General features: G+C 52.4%; 1 protein-coding gene across 6 annotated transcripts in view; it reads right to left on the reverse strand.

The window, feature by feature from the left end:
- DSCAML1 (DS cell adhesion molecule like 1) overlaps positions 1 to 18,825 on the reverse strand; it is a 307,623-nt gene that overhangs the window by 74,073 nt on the left and 214,725 nt on the right. For all 6 annotated transcript variants that reach the window (XM_043500855.1, XM_038380607.2, XM_038380611.2 and 3 more), the window contains one exon: positions 469 to 668. In XM_043500855.1, the coding sequence (XP_043356790.1) occupies positions 469 to 668 (200 nt within the window). The remainder of the gene's footprint in view (positions 1 to 468; positions 669 to 18,825) is intronic.

Here is an 18,825-nt window from a genome sequence, read left to right on the forward strand (position 1 = left end):
ACTTCTTCAGGTGTGACAACTGTGCCACCCAGGCTCCCAACAGCCAGGACTGAGGAGCTCACACACACGAGCGGGCTGGAAAGTTTCCATCTTTGGATGAATTGAGGGAAAAGATTCGTTTCATTGGAAATTTTCCCTTTTCTCACAAACCCAATAAAAATCTTTCGAGGGTTTTTTTTTCAATTAAACTGAAAAATTTCTCATAAGAAATTAAAAAAATTTCCCCATAATTTCCCTAGCTGAGGGGGAAGATGGTTTTTACAGAGAAGCCCGAGTAATGCCAGGCACTTGCAGCCAAACCGCTCTCAGGCCGTTCCCAGCACAGACAGGTTGTGGAGCAGCAAATGGAAAGAGAAGGGTGACCCCTTGTGATCAGAAATGTAACCAAACCCCATTGGGGTGTGAAATGCACCCACCGCTCCACTCATGGACCTCAGCGCTGGTACATCTCACCCAGAGCTCTCTCACCTTGAGCGTTGAAATGACCTCGTCACCGTTATCCTTGGTGGTGATGGCATATCTCATGTTGCGGTCGGGGTCGATGATGGTGTCGCCTTTCTCCCAGCGAATGATGATTGGCCGCTCCCCTCGGGCTGTGCAATTCAGCTCCTTCATCTGGCCCTTGATCGCAATGGTCGTGTTGGGATGGGAAGTGATCATGGCTGGGACTGAGAGGAGGGGAAGAAATGAGTTCAGTAGCAGAGGCTTCAGAGACACGTGCTAAGGTGTGAGGCAGAACAGACCTTGGGGAACTTAGCAACTGCACTGTTCTGACACTCACATCTACAGCAAATCGATCTGGCCAAGGCTAAACTGGCTGCCTTCAAAGCAGAGTGCTGCAGAGTGCTAAGGTCAGCAATCCTCCAGCCACCAGCCATAACCCCCTGCTGCCTTCCAAAGGCTGCAATACCTGTCCCAGATAGTCTTCATTCACACACAACCCAGCACCTCAGAGCCATGTGCCGGGGTCCCCAGGAGCTGCTGTGCCCACAAGAGGGGGGATTACTGTTCAGTTAGCCTGGGAGCTCTGCGGCCAGAGAGGGCACAGGCCGTGGGGTTCCAAGGCTGAAATGAGCCAGGAATAGGTCTGCACTCTGTCATTGGCTTCACCATCCCTGTGCCCTGGACAGCAGCAGCTGATGTGGCTGGAGCCACCAGCCCCATAGGAGCCAGCAATAATCAGATACCTAATGAACATTGCTCTCCAGCTCTAGTAACTGACCAGGCATTAAAGAGGGGGCTGTGAGAAAGGGTGGTCTAGTGGGCAGGGCAGTGGATGGGACTCAAGAGATCTGGGTTCACCTCCCAGCTGAGCTACAGATGTCGACATCTCATCTCTCCAGCTGTACAATGGTGAGAATATTGTCCTGCCTCTGTGGGGAGTTGCAAGGATAAAACCCATTCCCCACAGCAAGGCCCTCGGACACTAGGGCGATGGAGGCCACGAAAGGACCTGGCTAACTGCAGTACTCAGCTAGCTGTCCTTACTCTGCACTGTGTGCCCACTAAGCGTTAGCAAGAATACGACGTGTTACGTGTGTGGCCAGATTCCAGCCATGCTCCACGGGGTGAAAGGCTAGAGAATTAGGAGTTGTTAGTGAACACACACTTCTGTATTAACCGACACAGCGAGGAACTTCCTTACTATTCACAACAAACCACCACCACCAAGGCGCATTTAATTGTTTTTAAGCACATTCAAACCAGTCCAAGATTTCCCTCATGCTGGGGATGCACTGAGACCCACAGGGGTTAATGTCCACTGCTGCACTTGGAGAATTAAAGACAATTCTTCCATCCCCAGGCATGTGGGTAGGGCGCACCCAACTCAGCACGCTCAAAGTTTATCCCACAAACAGCATCAGTGAGGTGGCCGAATGCAGTTTATCAGCTGCAGATACAGCCAATAGGCCATGCAGTCAGAAACAGAATCATTTTGTTGCATTATACAGCTCAGGATCATAAAATAATGAAGCAGATAAATTTTATAATGCATAGCATTACACCAGCATATACAATAAAATGTGAAAGACAAATAACTAGGTGCAAGTTATAATGAAGAGAAAGCCTCCAGTCTGAGACACACAACTATGAATTATTGACTAAGGTTTTACACTCTCAAGGATGTGAGGAGGAATATTTTTCCATCAAAAATTTGCATAATTCACTCACATAAACCTGGGCAGAATATAGAGTACGATTTTACATCAATGAGTCAGGCTTTGCATTGCAGATGCCAGAGATTTTTTTATATCCATACAGAATATTTCAATAAAATACAATAAAAAGAAAGGCATGCACTTCCTAGTGCCTCTTTCCCAGCTAAAAGGGGCAGCTCTCGACCGACCCCACAAGGGAACAGACTGAGCCAGTAACTACGGCTCGGCTCAGCTAGCATTTTCTACAATACACAGGTGAGCGGTCACATGGGGGTCAGCTGCCCCATCCTTTCACCAGCCTCACGCAAGTTACCTGGAAAAAGTGACAGCCCCAGTATGCCCTGGCGCAGGCTGGAGTGAACCCATTTACTGGTGGGTGTCATTCAAGCTTTGAGGGCCAACTATCACATTTCTGACAATCACTGGACAACAACAATGCTTTCCTGGGGCTTGGAGATAGTACGAGTTGGCCAGGACAGGTCTTGGCCTTGGTTCCCACCCACCTCGCACAGCCCTGATTTCATTTCAGCCTGAAGGGAAGACTAGAGAAGGGGTGGAGTCTCCTTGCTTGGAGACGAGCCAGCAAAGATGGCGACTGGGCGTGACAGCTCTTGGGACGTGCTGGACACTGGGCTGTTGGAAGCCGAGAAGACACCAACACCATACGCAACAGGCTGCCAGGCAGCTGAAAGAAGGCTGTCCAGACCCTCTAGGACTTGCACAACCCTGCTCACTCCTGTTCCCATCTCCTTGTGTCTTCCTCCCTGCTCCATAGCTAATCATTGTAACTGCCCATCCTCCAGCCATCTCTGCGCCTTCTGCCCCACACTCCTCTCAGCCTGGAGCACACCCCCACCCTGACCCAGCCATCTGGACCACAATACTCCTCTCTGCTCCAAGTCCACTTTGGCACGTCCTCTCCCAGGTAGCTCCTAGGTCTCCCACGCAAAGAAGGGAGAACAGTTTCACACAAGCTCAGATTGCAAGATCCCTCTGGCAGGGACCCTGTGCTCCTAGGTCACTGCAAACTATCTAACTTGCAGCCGGTGCAGTAACAATAGCTAAACAGTAAAGTCCCAGTGGAGGACAAGGACCTAAAAATTCAGAGGCATGCTGGAAAGAAAATGACGGCAAGATTTCTCTTATACTGTGGTCTCCTGAACTCCTAGTGCCACCTTCCCCTGCCCCAAAAATAACCAAGGAGAAAGCGAAAAATAAGGCTGCAGATTATAAACCAGCCTTTGTGTTCGACAAAGGTCACTGCTATAAAAGAATACAGGGAAGCTGTGTGGCATTGTAGAGTGAAGACAAGCTTCCGAAAGAAAGGCCAGCTTTGGCCAGCGAGTACCCTAAAACAGTGATGATGAGTCCCTGGCCCCATAGAGGGTGACCCTTCTGGGTCCCAGGTGGGAATCATCAGAGAAGCGAACAAAGGTCCCTGCAATTCCAAGTGCCTGCACAGCATCCCCCCTCTGGAGACACATGGGGCTTCCAGTCCTTCCTGCTGACAAGAAGTGAAGGGGAGCAGGCAGCATCTCTTGAGAATTCCCAACCCAGCAGCAGAGCAAAGCTGTCAGGATATATAGATATAGATACATACATACATATACACACACACACACACACACACACAGTGATTCATATATCCATGTAATATGTTATAGGTCATTGAGGCCTGGTATGAATGACGCATGCTTGACATGGATATGTGCATTGCAAGTTGGCAACCAAAACAAGAACTTAAGGTCAAGAACTATTAGAACTATATGTGGAAAAACAATCTTGTTATGTTCTGAGAAAAATACAGAGAATCAACAGAAAAGGAAACAACACCAGCTGGACTGATATAAAATTGTATCAGAAATTGAGGAAATGGCATGCCTTGGATCATGGCGGCCCGCCCAGGATTGTCTCTGGAATTGTGTGGGTAGAAGGCCTAGTAAACAAATGCAAAAAACTGATGACACGATGGAATGGACTATAAATGGATGCCTAGGATTTCAGCAAATCAGAGTCGTTTATTGATCCAGAGCCCCGTGTGGATATAAATGTGGTTTTCACTGGCTCCCCACATCTTATGATCAGAAGGAATCTCGACTGGCCATTAGGCCCATTCTGACCTTTGGACACTGGTATAGTATGTTTGGAGTGTGACTGTGGCGTGAGTAAGGTTTGTTTTGTAATCAAGAGCATTTAGAATATTATATATCAACAGTGTCCAGTATCTGCCTGCTCCCGATCCTGTAGGGAGACCTCTATTGTGCATCTAACAAGGGAACCCGGCCTCTGGAAGAAATGAGTTGGCCGCACTAATTACTGGGAAGGGGAAGCCAGCCAGCTCCTTGGCAATAACCTGGAAAACAGGGGCCTCAGCCTGGCCCCTCTGGGCATCTGCACACTGCTGGGGGGGGGCCACTCAGTCCCTGCCCTTCCACTGGCCTGGCCTGCTTCCAGCACCTCAGAATCTTTTCTTCAGTCTTGATCAGGCACAGAACTATGAATGCAAATCTGCATGGGAGTCCAGCTCGCTGGCCTGTGTCCTTTGTATATTTAACACTCGCTGGATATGGCAATTGGCTACAGAAAGTGATGGCCATCTCAGAAACTGAACAATAAAGTGGAACTGCTGGCAGGCCTCCCACTACGATAACGCCTTCCAAATAATGAGCCTTTGAGAATACTTAGGGTCCAGTTAATAAAATACACTCAGCCCCACCACACTCCAGGTGCTTGTGCATCCACAGCTGGTGCCCGGGTTCCATTCCCAGCACAAGAGAATCAGGACACTGTCAATACTAAATAAAAGTTTTGCCTCTCTAGAGTGTCTTCCACCAGCGGGCTTTGCAGACTGCTCTGCAGTCACTGTCCTGGCACCCATGCAAGGGAGGGTTACACCCCCATTTCACTAAGGAGGAAACACTCATCCAGGGAGGTTCAGTGATTGGGCCAGGGTCACACGATGAGCCAAGGGCAGACCTGGACAGTGAACCTCCCTTCTCCTGACTCTCGGCCTGATGCCCGACTCTCCAGACCACATTCCAATTGCAGTAAAAGTACAAGAATCCCAGGTGAGGAAACGTACTGACCAATCAGCCCCAGTTGTGTGCAGTCCCCCCCCACCCAACAGTGTCATGTGCTGCGATAGCTCCTACCCAACGTACCCCTTCCCGCTGTGAGGGATGGCACGACTGTAGTAAACATCATTCACCCACCTCGCAAGCACAAACACACTGAAAACAAAACACCGCAGAGCCCCTGACACAGACCAAGCCTGCAGTTAATCCAGCTTTAGGAAAATAAATTTGGCTTTCACTAAAAAAGTCATTATGTATCCAGCAAGGGAGGAAGGCTGCAGCTTCACAGTCCCCAGAGCGGTATATACCATGCAGGAAAAACAGGCTTCGGGCGGTGGGGGAGGGCTGGGTAAGCAGGGAAAAAAATGTAATGCATAAACAAACAGCACTGCTGAGTCCTGCAGTAATATATGATAATGACAATCCGCAAAGGCAACACACACTGTTCTAATGGGACACAAGAGAGTTTAATGAGCTACGACTTCTCGGCTTTCTATGGCAATGTAATTCAATTAACAGCTACAGAAACCTTTCCTCTCTGGCTACGTGTGCTAGTGGGGTGTGGAGCAGGCAAAGCAGATTTGGGGGAGTGGGCACAGAGGGGCGGGGGCTGTTTCTGACGGCTGGCAAGGACGTCTCTGCCTTGTGACAAGTCTTCAAAGCACCCTGTAAAAATTCCGCCTGGGGCCTGCCCCCAAGGGGAGCCGTGGCCACACAAAACTTTACACACGAATGACGTGAGTCTCGCAGTGCGGCTCCAATGGCGACGGCAGACAAAACCCCGGGGGGGGGGACAGGAGGGGAGGAGGGATGGCAAGCAACTGAGGAAGGGGAGGACCATTCCCAAGCACCAGGGAGCATGCGAGTCAACCGGGACACAGACGCCAAGCAGGGGGGCAAAGGAGAGCGCTCAGAGACGGATGCAAGAGCTCTCCTCCCTGGGTCGCTGTTCCATACCTTGGGAGGAGCCCCCTAGTGCAGTTGACTGCTGGCTGTATGGCGACTGGAGAAAGGGAAAAGGGTCACGGCAGATGTGTGTTACGTGGGGGGAGGGTGGATGGCCGGACTAGTAACTAAAGCAAGGGCTGGGAGGCTGCAATCTGAAACTGATGTCCCGTGTGACCTTGGGCGGGTGACTTCCCCCCTCTGTGCTCCAGGTTCCCTGTCCGTGAAAGGGGAACAGCAGCACCTCCCTGCCTCCCGGGCCTTGGGAACGGCGCCGAGATCCTGGCATTCGAGGGGCTACAGAAGTGCAAAGCACTATAATAAATCTGTACCCACCTTGGGCTTCCTGTTTGTCATGCTGCTGCATGCCAGGCCAGAGGGAACTTCACAGCCCCACTAGAAACAGAACCCGCTGCCACAGCCCTCGGGCTAAAGGAGAATCCCTTAGCAGCATAGGCCCCATGACACACAACTGGGCAGTTCTGATTCCATTCAATCCACAGCGCTGGTGTATGCACACACTAATCAGTACATTCGTGTAAACTAGTCTGGTCACTGCATGTGGTGAGTCTGGATTTCTTTGTGCAGAGGGGCTCAATGTGGTGTCATATTTCGTGCTTCATTCCAGCAAGTGCTAGTCACCAGCCTCACCCAGCCAGCTACAATGGTCACTCCCGAGTCCTGCTTGGGCTCCTGCCTCCACCCTTCCAGAAACGGCCCAATTGCCCCTGGAGTCACAGTCCTCTCAGGAGGTGGGCAAATAGCCCAGCTGCAACGGAGACAGGTGTTAATTACTGGCCATTCCACAAGCCCCATTACCTGCTTCTGAACAGAGTTTGTATCTCCCTCTAGTAGCTGCGGTTCACAGATGTATGAATCCTAGCATCGGTGCAGCTAATGAGGCTCAAGGGGTACAGGGCTGTGTTTGGGAGCAGGAGGTCTGGGTTCCAGCTGGCCACACCATATGTGGATTGTGTAGCTGATAAACATAGGTCTTCCAAGAGCCAAGAGGAGAAAAGATTAGGGGTGGATGAGTTCCCTGCACGCCCTGAGCTCAAACCACCCTGAACCAATGAGATGGGGCATAGGAGAGGGAGACTCTTGGATCTCAAGGCAGCCTTCATCCCACAAAGCTTCCAGCCTCAGTGACTGCTGTCCTGTGGATTAGCCAGCATGAGCCCGGTATCGAGATGAGCTGCCCCTGAAGCGTCTCTCCCCCAAAGAGAAGCAATAGGAAAAGACTTAACAGTTGCACAACAGAGCGAGGCAAAGCCAGGGCCATCCTGAAAGGGGTTAACGGCCAAGGTGCTACCCGCTGCAGACAGGTGACCTTTAGAGAGAGGACAGAGATTCCGGTGGTTACTGGTGCTTGCGTTGGTTACCCTGCACCTCTGGGGACTGCTGTGTGGCACTCAGCCTTCTGGCACATCTCTGCACAGACACATGCTCCCTGGTGGCCCCATGGTTCAGTTAACGGGGGACTCAAAAGAGCAAGTGCAGACACAGACATACCCACCGAGCAGCCCCAGGAACAATCTAAGTGCACAGCTGCCTCTTCCTTTGCCCATCCATAGCCTGTCATGGCAGCGCTGGCTCTTTGTTTCTAACAGAACTTTGCAGCCATCAGCTGACCTGCCCAGGCCTCGCTTATCACACTGATGCCCTCATGGCCCAGCCAGCCTGCAACAGCTTCCCTAGCAGCTGCCCCTGCAGAAAAAAGGGGTCATGAGTTTAAAAGGACGTTTAAAGAATAGGCACCAGGCACCGAAGGATCTGGCACACAACTGAGCTTTCAGATTTCCCCTTCACGGCACTGCTTGTGGGCGCTAAATGCCAGGGGAGCAGTAAGAACATACAGCCCTGTGCACAGAGCAGAGATGAGCCTGGAACCACACACCCAAAACTTTGTGGGAGGAGGGGGTCCATGAATCCCATGAGCAGTCTCCACCTCTGGACTGGCACCCCGGACTCAGCTCATTGGGAAGCAGCGGCCACGTCCAAAATTCCCTCTGGACTCGGGGTGTTGGTCCAGCTCCTTACAAATAACCCCAAACTTCAGGCTGTTTGCAATTCAGATCCAGATTGCGCAGCCCGAGCAGAGGAGGGGAAAGGCTGTGCATTTGGTTGGCAGGGGCGGGTACAAACCATTTCTCCACTGCCTGCCATGGAGACTGTTCACAGCATGCCGAATTCAGGGTGCCAAGTGCCAATGCTCCTTGCATGCCCAGCTGCTGAGCCCTAACCAAGTTATCACACACATTCTCCTGTCTCCTGCCGGGGGGGGGGGGATCCTGCAGAATGCGGCCACCCCAGAATTCCGGTCTTTACAAATCCAAAATTGGTTCTACAGAAAAGTGACCAACCAGCAAACCCGCCAGAGCCAATTTCTGGACAGGATGGGGGGCAAAGGGGGCATGGGAAATACACACAAGGCTGCTCTGCAGCTGAGCAATTAGCCCATTTCCCTGGGAGCAGTGGGCTCAGAGGGCAGCTCTATTGCAAGCTTTGCTTCGCTGACATGCACTTATTGATGTTTGATTAAAAGCAGCACACTGGATGTAAACATATCAACTTCTCAGTGCTGCCGGGTTCCCGGGAGAGCAGCGTGCTGCCCAGAGAGGGGAAAGCAGCAAAACCAACACCACATACATTTTACATTCTAATTTCCCACAGCCTGGATTGGCGCTCCAAGGATCAAATAGGGAGCTAAAGGATTTCCCGCTGCACCAATTCTCCTTGAGCTGGGCTAGGGCTAGGGCTATGCACCTCTTCAAGAGACCTCTCTCTCTCACTCACTCACTCCCCTGCCCTCTCACCGGTTTGGGCCTCTTTCCAGGATGACCAGCCCCCCAGGGAGGGAGAAAGCCAATCTAACCAATGAAGTGCTGCACCGTCCCCAGGGGACGGGGAGCAGGGCAGAGAGCGAGCTGAGGGGAGAAAATCAATTTCAGAAACTAGACAATTGTCAAGACATGGTGTCACCTGTTCCGGCTTGTGAAATGGCTCCACAGAGGCTCCTGCCACTGAGTGGGGCTTGGCCACCTGGCAGATGCTTTACATTTTAATTCAATAGTAATGGAAATGCAGCTACCAGCAGAAAAGCTCAAACTCCTGCTCAGGGAGGAGACGGGATGAAGAGACTAGAGCATGGCAGGCAATGGGGGAGTCAGGACTCCTGGGTTCTATTCCCACCTCTGGGAGGGAGAGTGGTTGTAGGGATGAGAGCAGGGGTGCAGGGAGCCAGGATGCCTAGGCGCTATTCCTAGCTCTAGGAAGGACTATGGGCTACTGGTCAGAAAGAAGGAAAGGGAGAGTCCGGTCTCTGCCCCCAACTTGCTGCAAGACTCTGGGAGAGCCAGTGGACTCTTTTTACCCGCTTTATGGACAGGGAAACTGACATTTATCCCATTCCAGGGGGAGCAGTGAGCCTTAGTTAACGGACGCTTGACAAGTGCCCTGAGTTCCTGGCCTGGATGGATGGGCCATGGAAGGACAAAGTATTGTTAGAGGACACTTCGCTCACCCAGGGGCTGACCCTCTCGACTCACCCCTCCTGAACATACTCCAGCCAAGGATTCACAGCCTCACCCACTGTGTGGCCTGTGACTTACTGTGGTGAGGTAGCAGCCCCCATGTTCAGACTGTTTACATAAGATACCCGTGCTAGACTGAAGCCCCTGATTAGCCACAGAGCCAAACCAGCAGGCCAGGGCAAGCTTCCCCCAGGCTGCACTCTTCCAAGAGGCCAGCTCAGGAGGCCAGAGGGGAGGGATCAAAGCTCATGACCCACTCCATCTATCAGCCTTGCTCCTGAGGCACCAGCTAGAGAACAAGGGGCTATGCGTCTACCCTGCCTGCCAGGAACCAGACTGACACCCCACAAATTCAGGACAGGTGGAAGGGAAAAACCCCCAGGGAGTGAAGGGGAAAAGTCACACTTTAAAGACTCTGCACTCATGCAAAGCGGCACAGGGGTCATGCTGCAGCATAGCTAATCCCATGCTTCCACAAGTCATGAGCCAGGCCCCAATATCACGAGACTAGTTTAAAAATAGTGAGATTAAAAATATAATAAATGGTGGGGTTTCTTTGCCTTCTGGTGTCTGACTCTTTAGGATGCATTTGGGTCACATTTTCAGGCTATTTGCTACAAACAGGAAGGCTAGAAATTAACTTTTTATTTTAAAGGAAAGTGGAAATTCTCCTCTCATCACAGGACTCCAGGAGCTGGGGCTTTAGTAAAACACGCATTACTGCAGGACTCATGATAAGGACGCGAGAATTGGTGATACAATAAAAGTGACACCCCCGCATGCACCCTCTCCCACCACATACCTTGGAATTTTTCCTATTTCATTCCAAGTTCAAACCCTACAGGGCACCTGTTCTGGATGCTCACTGAGCTGGAGCCAGGTGGGAAACTGGCTTATGTCAGACACTGGAGTTGGACCAAATGCTGCCACTCAAGCTAATTAAATCATCCCATCTGTGCAAGGTTTGCTGCACCACGGCTTCAGGAATTCCCCTGGCAGGGGCGCAGCCAAGGAAGGGGAGGAAGGGTTCTGACACAGCTTCTGGCTGTTACTGCCCGGGAAGTTCCTGACGGAGGAAACCCTGGAAGTGTCCACCTCTTTATGGAAGCTGGATACCGCAGCACAGAGGCTCGTCACTGGACACACTGGGAGCCGTTTCCGCCTAGAGTACAAAGCCCTGGGCATGCGTGCCTGTGGTAGAGGCGTGTGGGACGGGTGTGCCCAGGGGAACAGCTCCAGGTTGGACTCACATTTCCAGCATTAAGTCACTGGACATCCTGACTAATAATATTCCATGTGTCTATAGCCCCTTCTAGCCAAGGATCTCACAGCAGGGGAACTTTTCCCTGGTTACGGGTCCTACAGGGACCCAGCATGCAGCTGGAGACACTGTGGTTCAGAGGTGAAATGGCACCCAAGGTCACAGGATGAGACACGGCTGGGAGTGGAACCCAGGAGTCCTGACCTCCAGCTCCTAACTCTGATAGCAAGGCCACACCCTGGGAGAACTGGGGGAGCACGAAGCATCATTCAGATCTCCCACCCTGCCGTGGCTTCCCTAACCCCCCCTTGCAATATGAATTGGGGGCATGGGGCATCAGTGCCTCTGTGCCACAGGAATGGAGTCCCATGGCCTGGGCTCAGGCTGCAGAGGGTTGCTCTTTACAGCCAGGCTCTACCAGTCTCAGAAGGAAAAGTTCAGAAAAGCAGCATCCCTTCCCCTCTGGGGGTGGAACGTTAATAACCCTTCTCGTGCAAGGTCTCTTGCCCTGGTCTCTCTCTGTTAATAATTTCCTCTCTCTCTGCCTACATGGTTTTGACAAGTGGCTGAGATTCCAGCTGAGCATCCACCATGGCATGGGCTGCGCTGAGGTCCCTGGGGGGAGAGGAGCTGCGAAGACGGTGGGGAGAGAGGTCCGAGAATCCACTCCACTGGCCTGATTCACCTGCAAGGCTCTTTTCCTGAGGCATCACGCAGACTCCATGGGCAGATGTTTCCTACTGCACTAGTTCTCTCCTTCAGAGCGGTGTGCTGCCCAGCCCAGGTTGTGCAGTGATGCTCCCATCTGGTCTGAGCTGCCCGGGGTTCGCTCCGCTCCCAGATCAAAGGCTCAAAGGAACCCACAAGCTCAAAGCAAAATCAATGCTTCTCATGAATTTGACTGGAGACAGGAAGAGAACTCACCCTTGCCTGCGGGTACGTCTGCACTGCAATCAGACACCCAGGGTTGGCCCATGCCCACTGACTCAGCCTCACGGAGCCTGGGCTGGTGGAGACATTCGGGCTCAGGCTAGAGCCCAGCGCAAGGACCCTGTCCCAGAGCTCAGGCTGCAACCTGAGCTGGTACATCTGCACGGCCCTGAAACAGCCCCACAGCCTGAGCCCGAGTCAGAGGGCACGGGCCAGCTGCGGGTGTCTGATTGCTGTGCCTGAGGCCACACCAGCATCCAGCTCCATCCCCACCGCAGACCTGCATGTCATGGCTCTGGCCCCATCGTCACATCCGTCCCCATTGTGGATTCTGAGCTGCTTGCACCCTGTTGTATTTCGGCTTGTGGCAAGGCTGAGGGATGCCAGCACATCTGTGTGCAGGGCACTTGGTGAAGGATTGAGGAGTGAGAGCAGTGGTGAAAGTAAGACAGTCCGCCCCGGTACAGCATATCGGTAAGAGCCGGTGTGCTGTACCAGGACCGGCTTTCTGAGAGGGCAATTTAAAGCCCTGGGGTAGCAGCAGCAGGGCTGCGGCAGGGATTTAAAGGGACCCGGAGCTCCAGCTGCTGCTACTCCCCACCCCCCCAGGGGCCCTTTAAATCCCGGCGTGAGCCCTGCTGCCTGAGCCCTGGGGTAGCGGCAGTGGGGCTCTGGCAGGGATTTAAAGGGCCCTAGAGCTCCAGCTATTGCTACTCCCCCGGGGCCCTTTAAATCCTGGCCCGAGCCCTGCTGCCTGAACCCCGGGGTAGCGGTGGCGGGGCTCTGGCGGGGATTTAAAGAGCCCCAGAGCTCCAGCTGCCGCTAACTCCCCGGGGCCCTTTAAATCCCTGCCTGAGCCCTGCTGCTGAAGCTCTGGGGTGGCGGGGCTGCAGAAGGGATTTAAAGGGCCGGGACGGTAACGGCGGCTGGAGCCCCAAGCCCTTTAAATCCCCGCTTGAGCCCTGCTGCCCGAGCCCTGGCGGGGATTTAAAGAGCCCCGGAGCTCCAGCCACTGCTACTGCCACGGCCCTTTAAATCCCTGCCGGAGCCCTGCTGCCGAAGCCCTGGGGTAGTGGTGGGGGGGGGGCTCTGGTGGGCAGTTAAAGGGCCAGGGCGGTAGCGGCGGCTGCAGCCCCGGAGCCCTTTAAATCCCCGATGGAGCCCGGCCATCGCTACCTCAGGGCTCGGGCAGCAGGGCTCAGGCGGGGATTTAAAGGGCTCGGGGCTCCGGCAGCGGCTACCAGTGGAGCCCCAGGCCCTTTAAAGCTCTGCCAGAGCCCAGAGCCCCGGAGTAGTGGTGGCAGCCGGGAGCCCCCAGGGCTCCTCAGTGATTTAAAGAGTCTGGGGCTCCACTGCGGTCGCGGCAGCTGGAGCCCTGGCCCTTTAAATCAAGATTTAAAGGACCCCGGGGATTTAAGGCCACGCCTCTTCGGGTTGAGGCCACACCCCCTGCTCAGGACTGTTGTACCAGTAAGTCCTCTAACTTATTTTCACCCCCGTGCGAGAGAGAGGAGGGAAAGCACAGAGAGGCCATAGGCATGGCGAGGCCGGCACGGCCCAGCCCCACTGGGGTGGGGTGAGTGTAACCCAGCAGCTAAGCCAGCTGTGGACCCCCTTGCCCCTTATGACTTTCCGGTGACATAGTGCGCCGTAGTCCTGTCAGGGCAGGTACGGGAAGGGCATCGAGAGGCGTCTGCCCAAAAGTCTCAAGTCAAATCCTCTCCAGCTCACCTGGTTTCCCAGCAAAGGCCGGGACGCCCCTGCCAAGAGCCAGCCTGGCAGCAGCCACAGAGAGGCGGGGACAGGTGAGCAAGAGGACAGCATCCACAACTCACCAGCCCCGCGGGAGTCAGATGCCATCCCTTGACACAAACGACAGGCTGGACAGACGGACAAGCCTGGGATCTAGCAGGGTGGCCCCTCCCCTGCTAGGAAGGGTCTAAGGCCCGATGTACAATGCTGTCGTACTCAAGGCACTCCTGAAACATCATGCCAAGACAAAGCTCTTCCTTGTGCGGGAGGTCCCGGCACAGAAGGGTTTCTACCTTGGTGCCTCTATTTGTCAGAGATGCTGGGCACCCGCAGAAACCACTGGGAGCTGTGGATGCTCAGCACCTTTGAAAAATCAGCCCCTGTATCTGCGCACCATTCGCTTCCACCATGGCACACGGCAGGGTCAGGAGGGCAGCTGACACAGCGGTGGAACGTGCATTGTAGGGTCGCTGCTTTTTAAGGTTTCCTTGGGGAACTATTTTTCTGGCAGTTACTAACATTCCCCCACACCCCTCCTCATCTCCTCCCTCAAACCACAAGCCAGAACAGCCACCTCCTCCCCAAACAGCATTTCCTTCTCTTGTTCCCCCTTTCTTGTTAACAAGACACAGACAAGAGGCTGATCCCATCTGGTGGGCAGAGATAAGATTGCTCCAAAGGGAATTGTCAATGTGCTGTGCGTTCTGCCATCCTGAGCCCAGGCCGGGGGTAAGGAAAGCAGCACCACGCTGGAGTGATAATCGAATGAAAAGGACAACAAAGAATGATTTTTTTTTTTTAAAGAGCTGGCTCCATGATGTTAATTTGATTGCACCCATTTCAGCTTCTTGTCTACACTGATTAGCGAGTTTCACCTGAAGCATGAGATTAATTCAAATTGCATGGAAGCAATCAGTTATGCTCTTGGAGTACTGACAGCGAACCTCCAAATACATCCCAGCTTGGTGCCTCTGCTGGGCCTGCTGGCAGAGAGCATGCATGTGCCAGAGCGGGGGCACGCGCATTCTGCATGCGTGTGCACACCATCTCCCAACTCCATCTTAGAGCCTTGACCATGCAAGGTTCTGAGCGCCCTCCAGCACCAGGGACTTTCAAAGGGAGCTGACGGTGCTCAGCATCTCGAACGAGGAGCTCAGTACCCAGCAAGATCCACACCTAGAGTTTCCAAAATGTCCCCCAGCCCCAGTGAGAAGGGGTTTCCAAGTGACTGTATAAAGGATGACTCTCCCTTTTGCTGCATGCTTTCAATCCTGCCCTAGCTCACTACATAGTCTCGGCCTAGTCCCTAGGGAAAGTCTGTGAATCTCTCTAAACCACTACACAGGCTGGGACAGACTGGCTGCCTGACAGCCACGCGCTGGTCAGGAGAGTCTCAGGTACCCAAACAACTGGAGTGCAGCACATCGACACAGCTCATGTCAGAATTGTGCCCTGCTACCGCTTTTAACATCGCTCTCCTAAGCACTACTTTTAAAGGGACAAAACATATGGAAATAGTCCCATGCTGGGAATTTGCTAATAGAGACGAAAGCAGCTGTTTGGATTGTTAACTGCCCCTGCAGCATTTGCAAGCTGCAGGCCAGTTGCCACACCATTGCTCACACTGAGTAGTATCGTCCTCCAAAGGAGCCCCATTGCCTTCGGCCTTCCTCACAGGGGACAGGACAACTCAGAGTCGGGACATCATAATCTGGACTCAAGCACTGCACGAAGGCCAGGGAGAAAACTGATGGATATCTGCTCGCTGTCCAGCTAAGACAGAGCGCGGAAACATAAAAAGAGCATTACAGGTGAAATGCAAATCTGATTCTTCAAACTCCCGGACTTTTACACAAGGAAGCGTGCGTTTGTTTGTTTGAAATCGTTATTTTAAACTTGACAGCATCACCTTAAATTTCCCTCCAATGCACACGGAGCAAAAATGCTCTTTAGAAAACCCTGCACGTAAATTCACTATGTTATTATCACACACTTACAGCCTAGAGACTAGCCAAGAGTGGGCCCCATTGTGCAGGGGCTGTACAGACACTCCCTGGCCTAAAGAGCTACAAAAATAGGTATTTCAGCAGGTGCAGGACCAGGGGAATTGAGACCAGCAAGTGTGCAGGCACTGAGGGTGTTGCTCCTCCCCGAGAGCATGGCTGGCCTATGCACTAACAGTCTAGGCTTTGATGAAGCCGTCGATAAAATTATGCTTTTATCTTACAAAGTCTGAAAATCCATAGTCCAAAAAGCAGCATGACAGATCTAAACTTCCATTCCCACCTCTTGTCATCTCTCCCGCCCCCACTCACTCTGCTGCGGCATGTCCAAGACATTGGGGAACATGGACAGTTAGATGGAGGCCCAATGAGACTCCTGCCCTGTGGGTGAACGTCTGATCTCATGCTCCGCAAGCTCAGCCGAAGAGGGAAGCTGTTTCAGATGCTTTCCCACTTCTTTGTAAATGCTGTAGACATCCTGATTGTTGGCCTATTATCCAGACACTTGATCATCTCTGCAAAGGAAAGGTGATGGCCCTCTGCAATCTTCAATATTGTACTCATGTCATTGTCAAACCAGCTGACAGGGAATGGGGCTGGGGGAAGGGAGGATAGGTAGCAAAGGTGGAGAAAGAAGTAACTGCTTGAAAATGAGCTCAAGCCACTGGATGGGGACTAGGGCAGGGTCTGGCAGCCCCTGAAGGCCACTCCCACCCTCCAAAATGTGTCTTGCAAACAGCAACCTGAGCTGTCCCATAGCACGGTTGGTTTTTACATCTGCTGCTGTGTTTTCTGCATACACAAAGCATGTCTCTTTAAGTCTCTGCACCTTTTATTTCAGATTAGCGGGAACACAAATGAACAGATGCAACATCTCCCCAAGAGAGCACAGTGTGTGACTTGCTCTGCTGCAGCAGCCATCTTGAAGCAGAAATCTGTGTCCGAAAATGGAGGCCCTCCAAGCTGATGGGCAGGCAGGGTTCCTCAGGAAGGTAATGGGACAGCTGCCTTAACAGTTGCACTGCTGCACACTCCAGGAGAGAGCTCCAAAGTATGGCCCATATAGAATGACAGACACAGCTTTCTCAACCTGCTCCTCATCTCCCCTCAATTTACAAAGAGCTCCTTTAACCTGGCTAGCATCCACCCTGCAGCAGAGACGGGACTATCGGAGATCACTCCTGGACTGGCGGGGAGAGAATGCACCTGGACTTTGCACTGCAGACACAGAAACAACGGTACAGGAGCAGCCCAAATCCTCCCCAGGGGAGATGCCACGTCTCTTAAGCACAGTGCATTTCCACCAGACCGGATGCTCAGCGGATGCAAACTAGCATAGTTCCATCACATCCACATGCATGGACTTTCCACCCGCTAAGGATCAGGCCCTCCCTCTCGACACCCAGCATGGGGCATAACTGTGTTCTTGCCCCTTTGATCCCCTCACCGGCACTCTGCTTACTGAGCCTTCCCCCAGGATTACTTCTCACATTCCAAATACCTGAGCAACTTTTAACACCTGCCTTTCCGCCTTTAATAAACTCAGCCTGCTACAAAAAAACATTTCCCCTGAACTTCCTTGCCAAAATCACACTGGCCCAGCACAGGTGCTCAACGGAGCAGGATCAATGACTAGGTTCAGAGCATAGGGAATAAAATAGATCAATACAGTAACTCGTCACTTAAAGTCGTCCTGGTTCTGTTCATTGCTGGTCAATTAGGGAACATACTCCTTTAAAATTGTGCAATGCTCCCTTATAACGTCATTTGGCAGCCACCTGCTTTGTCCACTGCTTGAAGGAAGAGCAGCCCGTTGGAGCGAGCTGGTGGGGGCTTGGAATCAGGGTGGACCGGCAGACCCCCATCAGCTCCCCGCACCCCTAAGTTCTCTGTGCAGCAGCCACCCAGCAGGCTACCAATTGCCCCAGTTCAGCTGTCCCTCCCCCCACTGCCCTGTGCTGATCCTGCCCTCTGCCTTGGAGCTGCTCCCAGCAGCCTCCTGCTTGCTGTGCAGGGGAGGGGGAAAGAGGGGGGCTAATGTCAGGGTGTCCCCCTCCCCCTACTCCTGCCCCCTGCTTACCCCTTCTCCATATAGAGCGGGGTGAGGACAGGACAGGGCCTAGAATGGAGCTGCTGTCTCAACTTCCTGATTTTTTTAAAGGCAATGTACTTAGAGTCGGTCAGCGTACTTAAAGGGGCAATGCACATCACTCTCTCTCTGTCCCCCACACACAGAGGGCGTGTCTCTGTCTGCCATGCTGTCTCCCCTCCCTCCATTGGTGTTGCTTTGCAGAGTGTGAGGCTACATTAACAACAATGTGTTAACCCTTGAGGGCTCAGCCGAATGCTAGTTCATCATTGAGCAGTAAGGGATTCCCTGGGAAATATCCCACCCTCTAACTTCACCACCTCAACCAAGTTTCACAATTATCATTGCCGTGTACAATATTAAATTGTTTGTTTAAAACTTATACTGTGTGTGTGTGTGTGTGTGTGTATATATATAACACAAATAACAACTATATATATATATATATATATATATATATATATATATATATATATAGTTTTTTGTCTGGTGAAAAGAATTTCTCTGGAACACAACCCCCCCCCCCCCATTTATATTAATTCTTATGGGGAAACTGGATTCGCTTAACATCATTTCGCTTAAAGTCACATTTTTCAGGAACATAACTCCAACGTTAAGCAAGGAGTTACAGTACTGACTTTGCACTTCCAGAGGGAAAACCCCAAGTTTTAAGAGCCTCTCATGTCTTAATCAACCCAAGAGAGACTCACCGACTCTCATGTTCTGAACAGAACAGCTGTCTCCCCCCAAACCCCCCCGCCCCGCCCTCTCTCTGTGGAAAGAACCACACCAACATTATCAACAGTTACTTGGGATCCTTACACAAAAGCTTCTACAAACCCCAAGGGACTTTACTAACCATAAATCGTGCCAAACCATCTCTGTGATGCCTGTAGCATTATCCCCATCTAACAGGTGGGGAAACAGAAACTGGCCCAGGGTCACAGAGCAAGCCAGAGGCTGAGCTGAGACAAGCACCCAGGAGTCCTGACCACGAGACAATACTCCTTCATGAGCACACATACGTTCCGTACCGCAGTCTGGGAGCCAACGCACAGCCCCGTACTACCTTCTGCCCA

This window comes from Dermochelys coriacea, chromosome 22 (genome assembly GCF_009764565.3).
Source record: "Dermochelys coriacea isolate rDerCor1 chromosome 22, rDerCor1.pri.v4, whole genome shotgun sequence".
NCBI classification, from domain to species: Eukaryota; Metazoa; Chordata; order Testudines; family Dermochelyidae; genus Dermochelys; species Dermochelys coriacea.